This window comes from Mobula hypostoma, chromosome 6 (genome assembly GCF_963921235.1).
Source record: "Mobula hypostoma chromosome 6, sMobHyp1.1, whole genome shotgun sequence".
Lineage (NCBI taxonomy): Eukaryota > Metazoa > Chordata > Chondrichthyes > Myliobatiformes > Myliobatidae > Mobula > Mobula hypostoma.
The window spans coordinates 93032726-93046262 of record NC_086102.1 but is presented as its reverse complement, the minus strand read 5'-3'; the positions used below and the strand labels follow the sequence as shown (position 1 = coordinate 93046262).

The 13537-nt window shown below is 43.7% G+C and overlaps 1 protein-coding gene across 1 annotated transcript in view; it reads right to left on the bottom strand.

The window, feature by feature from the left end:
• The window catches only part of LOC134348205 (cilia- and flagella-associated protein 44), a 235486-nt gene that overhangs the window by 197807 nt on the left and 24142 nt on the right, over nucleotides 1-13537 (bottom strand). Inside the window, exon 8 of the mRNA XM_063051223.1 lies at nucleotides 3977-4141. Coding sequence (XP_062907293.1) covers nucleotides 3977-4141 — 165 coding nt within the window. The remainder of the gene's footprint in view (nucleotides 1-3976; nucleotides 4142-13537) is intronic.

The following is a 13537-nucleotide window of genomic DNA, read 5'->3' as shown; positions in this document are numbered from 1 at the left end:
TATTGCATTTTGGAAAATATCCCAACTTTTCTGGAAATGGGGTTTGTACTTGTAAACCTGCTGGCTCATCCTCAGCTCTATCATACTGGTTCCAATCCCCCTGCCATATTGGTTTAAACCACTCCCAACAGCTCTAGTAAACCTGCCCACAATATTGGTCCCCCTTGGATACAAGTGCAACCCGTCCCTTTTGTACAGGTCCCACCCACCCCAGAAGAGATTCCAATTATCCAGAAATCTGAATCCCTGTCTCCTGCTCCAATTCTTCATCCACACATTTATCTGCCACCTTGTTCTACTCCTTTCTTCACTGTCACATGGCACAGACAGCAATCCCGAGACCCCTTCTCCCGTCTTCAACCCTCCTCTTCTTCATGGATACTTCTTCGGCAAGGACTCTTCCACCCCCACCGATGACCACTTCTCCCATCTTCAACCCTTCTCTTCTTCATGGACACCCCGCTCTGGTCTTCTGCCTGCTCTGGATCTCTTTATTGCTAACTGCCAATGGGACATCAACCGTCTCGACTTCACGGCATCTTGTTCCCATTCCAACCTCACTCCTTCCGAACGCTCTGCTCTCCACTCCCTCCGCACTAATCCCAACCTTATTATTAAACCCGCCGATAAGGGGGGTGCTGTTGTAGTCTGGCGTACTGACCTCTACCTTGCCGAGGCACAGCGACAACTCGCGGATACCTCCTCTTATTTACCCCTCGATCGTGACCCCACTAAGGAGCACCAGGCCATTGTCTCCCACACCATCATCGACTTTATCCGCTCGGGGATCTCCCATCCACTGCTACCAACCTTATAGTTCCCACATCTTGCACTTCCTGTTTCTACCTCCTACCCAAGATCCACAAACCTGTCTGTCCTGGCAGACCTATCGTCTCAGCTTGCTCCTGCCCCACCGAACTCGTTTCTGCATACCTCGACACTGTTTTATCACCCCTTGTTCAATCCCTTCCTACCTATGTTTGTGACACTTCTCACACTCTTAAACTTTTCGATGATTTTAAGTTCCCTGGCCCCCACCTCTTTATTTTCACCATGGATGTCCAGTCCTTATATACTTCCATCCCCCATCAGGAAGGTCTCCAAGCTCTCTGCTTCTTTTTGGATTCCAGACCTAATCAGTTCCCCTCTACCATCACTCTGCTCTGTCCAGCGGAATTAGTCCTTACTCTTAATAATTTCTCCTTTGGCTCCTCCCACTTCCTCCAAACTAAAGGTGTAGCTATGGGCACCCGTATGGGCCTAGCTATGCCTGCTTTTTGGTTGGCTTTGTGGAACAATCTATGTTCCGAACCTATTCTGGTATCTCCCCCACTTTTCCTTCGCTACATCGACGACTGCATTGGCGCTGCTTCCTGCACGCATGCTGAGCTCGTTGACTTCAGTAACTTTGCCTCCAACTTTCACCTTGCCCTCAAGTTTACCTGGTCCATTTCCGACACCTCCCTCCCCTTTCTAGATCTTTCTGTCTCTGTCTCTGGAGACAGCTTATCCACTTATGTCTACTATAAGCCGACTGACTCTCACAGCTATCTGGACTATTCCTCTTCTCACCCTATCTCTTCCAAAAATGCCATCCCCTTCTCGCAATTCCTCCGTCTCTGCCGCATCTGCTCTCAGGATGAGGCTTTTCATTCCAGGACGAGGGAGATGTCCTCCTTTTTTAAAGAAAGGGGCTTCCCTTCCTCCACCATCAACTCTGCTCTCAAACGCAATCTCCCCCATTTCACGCACATCTGCTCTCACTCCATCCTCCCGCCACCCCACTAGGAATGGGGTTCCCCTGGTCCTCATCTACCACCCCAGCAGCCTCCGGGTCCAACATATTATTCTCCGTAACTTCCACCACCTCCAACGGGATCCCACCACTAAGCACATCTTTCCCTCCCACCCCCCCTGCTTTCCTCAGGGATCACTCCCTACGTGACTCCCTTGTCCATTGTCCATTCGTCCCCCCCATCCCTCCCTCCTGGCACTTATTCTTGTAAGCGGACCAAGTGCTACACATGCCCTTACACTTCCTCCCTCACCACCATTCAGGTCCCCAAACAGTCCTTCCAGGTGAGGCAACACTTCACCTGTGAGTCGGCTGGGGTGATATACTGAGTCCGGTGCTCCCGATGTGGCCTTCTATATATTGGCGAGACCCAACGCAGACTGGGAGACTGCTTTGCAGAACACGTACGCTCTGTCTGCCAGAGAAAGCAGGATCTCCTAGTGGCCACACATTTTAATTCCACGTCCCATTCCCATTCTGACATGTCTATCCACGGCCTCCTCTACTGTCAAGATGAAGCCACACTCAGGTTGGAGGAACAACACCTTATATTCCGTCTGGGTAGCCTCCAATCTGATGGCATGAACATTGACTTCTCTAACTTCCGCTAATGCCCCACCTCCCCCCGTACACCATCCGTTATTTATTTCTATACACACATTCTTTCTCTCACTCTCCTTTTTCTCCTCCGTCCCTCTGACTATACCCCTTGCCCATCCTCTGGGTTCCCCCCACCCTTGTCTTTCTCCCTGGGCCTCCTGTCCCATGATCCTCTTATATCCCCTTTGCCAATCACCTGTGCAACTCTAGGCTCCATCCCTCCCCCTCCTGTCTTTTCCTATCGTTTTGGATCTCCCCCTCCCCCTCTCACTTTCAAATCTCTTACTATCTCTTCCTTCAGTTAGTCCTGACGAAGGGTCTCGGCCTGAAACGTCGACTGTACCCTTCCTAGAGATGCTGCCTGGCCTGCTGTGTTCACCAGCAACTTTGATGCGTGTTAATACCCCTGAGGTCCTGTTTCTCAGCCTCCTTCCTAACTCCCTGTATTCAGTTTAAAGGACCTCCTCCCTTTTACTAGCCACATCATTGGCACAAATATGTACTATGACTTCTGGCTGCTCAACTTCCCTTTTCAGGATATTGTGGACCAGTTCAGAAACATTGCGGGCCCTGGCACCTGGGAGGTAAGCTACCATCCATGTTCCTTCTTCATGTCCACAGAATCACCTATCTATCCCCCTAACTATAGAGTTCCCTAGTACTGCTGCTATCCTCTTCAGTTCCCTACCCTTCTGAGCCACAGGGCCAGACACAGTGCCAGAGGCTTCCCCCAGGTAGGTCGTCACCCCAATAGTACTCAAAATGGAGTACTTATTGTTGAGGGGGACGGCCCACATGATCTAACATTCTCCCTTCCCTCTAACAGTCATCCATTTATCTGTCTCCTGTAGCCTTGGGGTAACTATCTCCCTGTAGCTCCTGTCTATCACCTCCTCGTTTTCCCTTACAAAGCAAAGGTTATCGAGCTGCAGCTCAGTTCCTTAACACAGTCTCTAAGGAGCTGCAGCCCGATGCACCTGGTGAAGATGTAACCATCAGGGAGGCTGGTAGTCTTGCGGAAAGCCCATATCTGACACCCAGAACAGAAGCCGAAAGTGGTGAATCTGTGGAATTCTTTGCCACAGGCAGACGTGGAGGCCAAACCTTTATGTATATTTAAGGCAGGGGTTGATAGAGTCTTGATTGGTCAAAGCATGAAGGGATATGGGGAGGAGACAGGAGACTGGGTCTGAGAGGAAAATTGGATCAACCATCATGCAGAGCAGACGCATTGGGCAAATGACCTAATTCTGCTCCTATATCTTTTGTAGCCTTGATTAACTTGAACAACAGCAATGTATGTCATTTAGAAATGCTGCTCAGTTCTTATGCTCCACATGAGTATTCTCCCACCTATTGCAGTACACCTTTTCTTTCAGGCTGATGTCCCAGAATCAATACCAAATTCTGAGAAGGTAGGTCACCACCTGCTGCTATCTCTATACAGAACAGTGCCAAAGCCAACATAAAATAGTGGTGTGTGGTGAATGAAGCAAAGGAAATAAACAGACTTCATACTCACCATATTTTGGTCATTAATACCATATTTGAGCTTTGATACCTGCCAGCATCATTACTCACCCGTACACACCCATCACTTCCAATTGTAATAAGTTCTCCTTCATCCAGCACAAACTGATTAATGGATCCTTGATGACAAGGCCTGCCACCTTTCCTGCGCAGCTCCACCTTGATAAGACCACCATCCCACAACAGCATATTGCCCCATTCACAGCCAGATATCACCTGCAAGAGAGCAGCATATTTTCTAAGACGAATACAGTGAGATAAATAACTTTCCACAAGATTATTCTCCAAAAGTTCTCTCTCAATCAATATTACCAGAAATAAGATTTAATAGTTTATTTATTTTATTTCCTCTGGGTAAACTGACTGCCATGTTTACCTACAAACTAACTGTCAAGCTATAGAAATACTTATGAGTAACTGGACCTTAATATTTGGGATTTCTATGCAAAATGATAAATTTCTTTCTTGTACAAGTTTAGTGAAAGACAAAGGAACAAGAAACACAATATTGATGTTAAGGATACTATCAGAACGAGCTATTCAAGTGCAAAAAGGTTTGTTTGTTTGTTTTTTCGACTACACAAAAGCATTTGATAAAGTGAAGCACAATAAGTCATTTGAAATATTACAGAAAACTCTAGATCTAAATTCGAAAGACCTCCACCTAATCAGAAATCTGTACTGGGAACAAACTGCCACTGTAAGAATAGACAGAGAAGTGAGTCAGTTTACAAAAATCAAGACAGGCATTAGACAAGGGAGTGCTTTCTCCCCTGATTTATTTAATGTGTACAGTGAAACAATATTACAAAAAATAAGGGACATCTTGGGAATCAAAGTTGGTGGTGAAAAGATCAATAATTTCAGATATGCAGATGACACTGTGTTAATTGCAAGTACGGAGGAAGAACTACAAAACTTAATTGACATAGTTGTTGTTGAAGAAAGTGCTAAAATGGGTCTATCTATCAATTGCAAAAAGACAATGTATGGTGATATCCAAAAAAGGAGAATCCTATCTGCAGGCTGAGAATAAACGGGGAAGACATAAAACAAGTACAGAACTTTTGCTACTTAGGAAGCTGGGTGACATCAGATGGCAGGTGCAACATAGATGTCAAAAGAAGAATAGGGATGGCAAAAGACACCTTTATGAGAATGAAGAGTATACTGACCAACACTAAACTAGGCATGACAACCCACCTCAGAGTAATGAAATGTTATGTTTACCCAGTTATGTTATATGACTGAGAATGTTGGACAATATCTAGTAACATGAGGAAACGAACTGAAGCAGCAGGGATGTGGTTTTTGAGGAGGATGCAAAGAATATCATGGACAAAACGAATATCTAATGAGGATGTCACGAACAAAGCAAACACAAAAAGAGAAATAATGTATGAGATCATGAAATGGATACGTAACTTCGTTGGACATGTGATGAGCAAATGATGACGGAGACAGCAGCCAGAGAATTGGAAATGAATACCAATGAATTGATCCACTTGACACGAAACAGGACTGTGTGGGCCATGGCAGTCAAAGCTCAAACTGGGCACGGCACCTGATGATGATGACAAGTCTAGTATCTGCCAGTTTTCTTTGAACAATGATTGATTACAACTCAGACAGGTTGATGTGATGAAATAAAACCAGATCTCTAATAAGTTCAGGAAGTTGAAATGCTGGGAATACTCAACAGAACATGCAGCATATGCAGAGAGAGCAAAAGAGTTAAAATTTCACCTTAAGTTCAAGTTTACTGTCATAGTCAGGGTATAAATGCAGCAACAACACAGTACCTTACAAACATGATACATGTCAATGACCCTTCATTAGATCTCCTGAGCTCGATCTGATGAACCTTCCCAGCATTTTCTGTTTCCATTTTAAATTTTCAGCATCTGAAGATTCTTTTGGCCCCTTCCAATCTCAGGAAACCAAAACCTTCATCACTGTATATGGTGAGAATTCACCATAATCAAGCCTGACAAAAGTCAAACTCTTCTGAAAATCAATTGATAGGATCCAATGCTTGGATTATAATATGGTTCATCAAAATGATTTCCCTCAGGAACAACTGGAGTGATTCAGCGAAATGTTCAATGTTTGAACTACATCTATCTACAACAGCGTGACTATCCTAGTTACTCAATCTCAAGCTATGTTCAGATAAGTTAATAGTTTGTAATGTCAAGCACTCCAATATGTTGATTTTGTTTAAAGTTTGGTGGGAGTGGGAGGCCTGACCACCTTGGAGCAGTGACTTTCCAGAATTACTTTCCAGAAATGTAGGACATGGTCATAAAGTGAGTAGACGGAACACGAAAAAATCTACGGTTGCAAAACTCTAAAAACTACACAAATTACACCTCTTAGTTAGTCATCAATAACACTGGACAGCAATTTTTTTTTTAAATGTTGCTTCCTTTGAAATTTTTTGTGGTTATGGTAGACTGAGCACAAAGACTGAACACAAATACAACTGTAGACTACTTGTATCACATAGGAATTTGGAGAAACAAGAAACTAATATAATGCATCTAATAGTATAATGGTGCTGACTCTTTACATATAGCTCAACTAAGCTAAAAATGTTTTGTTGAATGATTTTCATTTGTACTCGGTGTCAGAGGCTTCTCGCTTAAGTGTCTAACAATAATCAGCCAGCATTGTTGGATTCCAGTTGCCCTGATACCATTTCTCCATGTCCTGGAGAAACCTTTCACCAAGCTCATGTAATGCCCTGGTTAAGATTTCTACTGCTATGCTGTGGGATAGTTTACATTAGCAGTTTTCTGCAAAAGTAGTGTGTCCTGCTAGTAGACTAGTTTGGTTTCAGCTAAAGATAAGATGACATGTTGTTCAATTTAAGAATGTTGTGTCAGCCAATCAGGATGGCGGGATTGGGAGAATGTTATAGAGCGAGTGGGGAGGAGAGAGCCTGGTGACGGTCCAATTTGGGGTCTTTAGGCAGAAGCTGCAGAGCAGGGCAGAAGGGAAGGTGCTGCAGAATGCCGTCGGAAGGAGAGTCATGCTGCACGAAGTGCTTTGTACAGATGAATGGCTCCAAGGAGAAAGGCCTAATACTCCTGAGAAAGAGCTAGTTTGTTCGAGATGAACTTCAAGGGAAGTTCAGAATGTGGCGGGTGCTTTCACACAGACCACGGGTCCAGCGCACGTGTTAAAGATGACTCCAGTATGAGCTCCAACATTACGTGCACATTTAGGCTGGTTTTACTGTAATGGTCTCTTTTACTTTTTCTTTTCTTTCTCTTAGTAACCGTTTGATAAAGCTGAAATTAGTAAACATACTTCAATTATATTTTATGCGGTGTATGATGTTATTTCTTGCCAACCGCCAACTCTGTATGGGCAGCATTTACACAGCATTCATTCAAATGGAGGTTTCTTTAATTGAAACAACCTTGATGTACAAACGTATATTGTTTATGCCGTATAGTTTCACCGCTGAATCATGTGGCTGTTAGCAGAGTTAACTATTGAGACAAGTTGGCATATGAGCCCGGGGAGATAGTCGCAAGCGACTAACAGCACCAAGACCCAGGGAAGAAGTCTAAATAGGAAAGCAGAAAATGAATTTTTAGTGACATGTTGTTCTACATGGTTTTGTATGCTTGAAGCATATCGTTAACCAGCTGCATGTCATTTGGTGCTCTATAAATGCCAAGAAAATTTTCAACAATATCCTAGAATACCTTCCATGCGATTTTCTCCGGTCCCACTAGAAGTTCTTCAAATTGTCTGTGATTGATGACCTGTTTGATTTGCGGACCAACAAAAATGCCTTCCTTAATCTTGGCAAGTTATTCATAGAAACAGTTGTCTCAAATATTGAAATCCTTCAAGGAAATTTTTGTGCCTGGTGACAGCAGATTCTATCGTTGCAGTCTTGAACCCAGAAATTTGGCTTTTGCCTTTGACAAACCCAAGTCTCTGATCAGGTAATTTAATTCAGATTGAGTTACCACATAAGGGTCACTTGACATAAAGCATTCAAAGTCTGTATCAGTATCAGTGTCCTTTTCCATTCCTGGCTCATGCATCAAGGCATCTTCATCTGCCTCCTCTAGACACCATGCCCCTGGAGGCTTCGGTACTGGAAGACTATTATCATGCGGCACAGATCTCATGACTGAAGGGCGTATTCAATGGGTTTCTTCTCTTTAGCAGAGAAACCAGACACACTAGTTAGACAGAAGTAGCCGTCTGTCACTTGATCCTTCTGCTTGTGCTATATCATCGGGACAGCAAAAGGCATCGACTTCCAAGTACCTCTGAGCCAAGGTCTAAGATCAACAGTACATGTTGTGCAACAAACGTGAGGAGCACAGGCTTTGGCCTAGTTGCCAATTTTACACCCAAGGTAGAGCTCAAAGCTTTTCTTAATAAGAGGAGTCAGGTTCCATCTTTAAGATTTAAGTGTATACTCACCACAAATATAATAGAAAGTATCGTGGCTGTTGCCACATTAGTGAGACATTTTGCTAACATAAATACTCCTGAAAATACAATTACTTTATTATAATGATTAGACACAGTTTCTAAAAATGGTGCATGATAGGGAGATTTCATGGTGATTTTAATGATCAGCAGCCCAAAATCCATAAAATACACCCAAAAGTATTCAGGAAGCAAAATCTTAGTTGCCCAGTGTAATCTCTGATATGTAAACCAATTCTCTCACCTTTGTAATAGAAGATTCAAGGGAAACCTTCCCTTCTGATTAGCAATTTGGTGACAAAGAGTTATAGAACACAAAAACAGGTCTTTTGGCTCAACTCATTTATTTATCAAGTGTCTCCCTGAGCTAATCCCATTTGTCCATGTTAGCACGTCTCTCTAAACCGTTCCTACCCATATACTTGTCTAAATGTATTTTAAACATTGTAACTATACCCAAATCAACTATATCCTCTAGCAGCTTGTTCCACATAACCAAACCCTCTGTGTGAAAAAGCTGATTATCAGTTCCCCTTGAAATTTTTATCCTTTCACCTTAAACCTATGCTCTCTAGTTTTAGACTCCTTATCCTAGGAAATGGGTGATGGGATGGAGATACGTCTGTACCAAAGGAGGTGTAAGACACTCCTTCCCTCCACTAGCCTGCAGGTCACCTAGCCTACACCCTGCAAGGTGTAGCACTTGCATAGCCACCCCCTTGATCAGGGTCACAAGAAGCCATGGAAGCAGGTGCATATCACAAGTCCTGGTTATGCGACCACTGTCACCGGGCAGACAATCTCTGATGGCCGGAGTCACCTGTCTCGTAAAGATGCTGCCCAGAAGAAGGCAATGGGTGTGGTAAACCATGTATATATGTTGTAACTCAGTTACCTGTCTGGACACACCCCTCTGCTGACTGCCCCTGTGGCTCCTCCCACAGATTCCTGTATAAAGGTGTTCACCTTGCCCCTCCCCCTCAGTCCGGGGGCAGACACTCACTGTGGAGGTCGTATTGTACAGCGAATAAAAGCCTTTCAGTATTTTACCAAACCTCAGTCTTTTGGAGTAATTGAAGGTGCTTCAATGGGGCAAGCCACTTCTGTAGAAAAAAATTGCCAAGAACAATCATGGTCATGGAAAGACCATAAGCATTAAACTTATCCATGTCCCATATAATCATATAGACCTCTGTAAAGCTCACCCCTCGGCCTTTTAGACTCCGGGGAAAAACACCCACAGCCTACGCAGCCTCTCCTGGTATCTCAAGCCTTCAAATCCTAGTAAAGTACTTGTGAATCTTTTCAGTATGCTCTCCGACTTAATGACATGCTTCCTATAGCTAGGCAACCAGAACTGCATAGAATATGCCAGGTGGTGTCTCATCAATATCTTGCATAGTTGTAACATGATACCCCAACTCCTGTATTCAGTGTCTGACTGATAAAGGCAAGCATGCCAAATGAATTCTTCATCACCCCGCCTATTTTTGTCACCAGTTTCAGGGAACTATGTACTTGTACCCCGAAGTCTCTCTGTTCTATAACACATTCCAGGGCCCTGCTATTTACTATGCAAATCCTGTTCTGGTTTAGCTTACCAAAAGGTAACACTGCATCTGTCCACATATTTCGTTCCAACTAAAGATTAGTGCTATGATAACCATTCAATTGGTATAGAAAGTCATTGATCACTTGCAGAAAACTAGTGGTAATACATTATATCATACACCATACTCATTTCTTCAGCCTTTATCACATTATGCATATCATCAAACATTGTCCCTTTCCTCTCTGTCCCACTTTGTATCTAATCTATATATGCCAACTCTACTCTGGCTTCTCACTGCCTTGAAATTAAGATATATACACCTCCAGTTCCATTTTACACCGTCACAAGATCAGAAAATTCAGAAACTCTTACCTTGAGCGCACTCTTCCTAAAACAACTTAAACTTTATCATCTGACTGTTCTTTCATGATTTATCCTCTATCCTGCTCAGTCCAATGTGACCCTTTCACTAGTTAACTCCAAAACAGAAGAATCAGATATTAATAACTAAAATAATTCTTGCCTTATTAATTAATGCCAAGTCTCTTTATAGTTTGGATAGATTCTAATAACCCTAGTAAATCTGCCTGCTAGGATATTAGCTCCCCTCCATTTCCGGTCTTGTACAGGTTACCTCTGCTCCAGAAGAGGTCCGAATGGCCCAAAAATCTGAATCCCTACCCCATATAGCAAATTTTCAGGCACACATTCATTTGCCTTATCTTCCTATTCTTACCCTCACTAGCGTGTGGCACTGGAAGTTAATGGGAGATTATTAAGCATGAGGTCCTGCTTTTTAATTTCTATATTTACTTTGCAGGACCTTATCCCTTTCTCTACCTCTGCCATTTGAGCCAACATGAACGGCTTCTATCTGTTCAACTTCTCCTTTTGAATAATCCATAGCCACTCCATGGCATCCCAAACTCTGGCACCAAGGCCACAATACACCATTCCAGAGTCATCTTTGTGGCCACTGAATATCCTCGTCTCCCCTCTTAACTGCCGAGTCCCCTATCGCAAGACTTTGGTCTGCTCTCAATATTCCCCACTGAGCATCAGAGCTAGTCCTAGTATCATAGATCTGGCTTACTGCTGCCCTCTCCTGAAATGTTATTTACCACCATCCCCACAATAGTATCTAAAATAGTATATGTGTTAGTTTTCTAGGGGAACGGACACAGGGGAATACTGCACCATCTCTCCACTCCCTTTTCCTTTCACAGTAGTCACCATACTACATTCTGCCTGTACCTTAGGTGTGACTACTCACTAAAACTCTTATCTATGACATTCTGAGCATCTCAAATCACGTGGTCAGTTTGAAGTCTCCCTGATCTTCTGCATCCTGCAGGAGAAGTATAGCATTGGTCTAATTGCTATACCAAATGCTCTAAGACTAAAAAATATTTATGGAATATTACTTCAGCTTCTCTAATATTGACTTGCAAAAGGTTTAGATGGTGCAAACTTTGTTAGGCATGTCCAGGAACAATTCCTGACACAGTTTTGTAGACAGGCTGACTAGAGGAGAGGTCTTACTGGATCTCTTTTCAAGAAATGAACCTGGTCATGTGGCAGATCTCTTGGTGAGTGAGCACTTCAGAGACAGTAACCACAAGTCCTTGACCTTCACCATCACCTAGGACAGGTACAGCAGCAGACAATAAGGTAAAGTATTTAATTGTGGAGGGTGAATAATGATGCTATCGGGCAGGAACTTTGTAGTGTAAATGAAGAACAGATGCTCTCAGGGAAATACACAATGGAAATGTGGAAGCTGTTTAGGGAGCACTTGCACGGGGTTCTGGATAGATTTGTTCTACTGAGGTAGGGAAAAAGATAGTAAGGTGAAGGAATCATGGTTGACAAGAGATGTGGAACGTCAAGTCAAGAAAAAGAAAGAGGCATATTTAAGGTTTAAGAAACAAGGATCAGACAGGGCTCTTGCAAGTTACAAAGTAATCAGGAAGCGGCTTAAGAACGGATTTAGGAGAGTCTATATCTTATATAATGATGCTATTGGGCAGTACCCAGGTAGATCCTTCGCATGATGGCGGTGGTGTGGAGGTAGAGAAGAAGAGGAAGGTCAAGTGGCCAGCAAAGGCAGATGAGAAGGCTTGGCGTGTATTTGATGAGGATATCAGTATGATGTTGGAGAACACTCTCAGGGGAACATCAAAGAGAAAGTTGGAAGTGATGGGCGATATGATTTACGCTGTTGGAAAGTACAGGTTTGGTTTGGTTGAGTTGAAGAAAGCAAAGCCTACACAGCAACCAAGCAGGCACCAGAAGGAGGTTGAGGAGAGAGCTTAGATCATTGAGACAGAGGTGGAAGGTAGCAAGTGAGGGTGACAAGCCAGGGCTTGCTGATCTCCGAGAGCATTTTCGAACAAAGTTAGCATCACTCCGTCATGCAGAGTCACAACATAAAAAGAGAAAGAAGAGAGAGAAGGCAAGAAAGTCGTTCTTTGAGAACCCTCACGAGTTCACAAAGAAACTGTTTGAACAAAGTAAGAGCGGGCAGCTTAACATCTCTCAACAAGAACTTGAGGATCACCTGGCAAGCACTTACTCTAACGAACAGCGGGAGGCTCCTTTGCTTGACATTTCAGGGCTTGTGAAGCCTACGAAGCCAGGAGTGAAGTTCGATCTGTCAGAACCCAAACTGGCAGAAGTCGAACCGTTCATCAGACAGGCAAGGTCAGGCTCAGCGCCAGGACCTAACGGAGTGCCATATAAGGTGTTCGAGAAGTTTGAACAGCTGAGGGAATACTTGTGGAGATTGTTAAAGGTGGTGTGGAGACAAGGTGTTGTTCCTTTGTCATGGAGTGAGGCTGAAGGAGTATACATCCCAAAGGAAGAGAATTCTTCTACATTGAATCAGTTCCGACCAATTTCACTCCTGAATGTAGAGGGGAAGATTATGTTTGGCATTCTGGCAGAAAGAATATCTTCATTTGTGATAGAGAAAGGATTAGTAAATACATCGGTGCTGAAGGCAGGAATACCAGGCTTCCCGGGACACCCTGAACATACTAGTATGATATAGCGTACCATCCAGGAGTCGAAAAGGTTAAGAAGTAATCTGACTGTAGTTTGGCTTGATCTGGCAAATGCACATGGTTCTGTTCCCCATGTCCTGATTGAGTTTGCGATGGAATTCCTATGGATTCCTGCTAAGGTGAGGAACTTTGTTATGCAGTACTACAACAATTTCCGGATGAGGTTTTCCACTCAGCAGTTTACAACTAGGTGGCAAAGCTTGGATATTGGAATCCCAATGGGATGTGCAATTTCACCCATCCTTTTTGTGTCAGCCATGGAGGTCATTGTGAGGGCTGCAGAATCAGTGGGACCAGGTGTCGCACTTGATGGCGGAGAGGAGTTACCACCAATACGAGCGTTCATGGACGATCTTACCCTTTTGAGTCCCAGCACAGAGGCAGTGGAAAGTGTACTACCCAGACTCGAGGAGCTAATGGATTGGGGAAGAATGAAGTTCAAGACCATCAAGTCAAGGAGCCTTGTTCTTAGGAGAGGAAAGCTGGTTGACTTTGATCTCACCCTTTCTGGAGAGGAGATTCCATCCATTC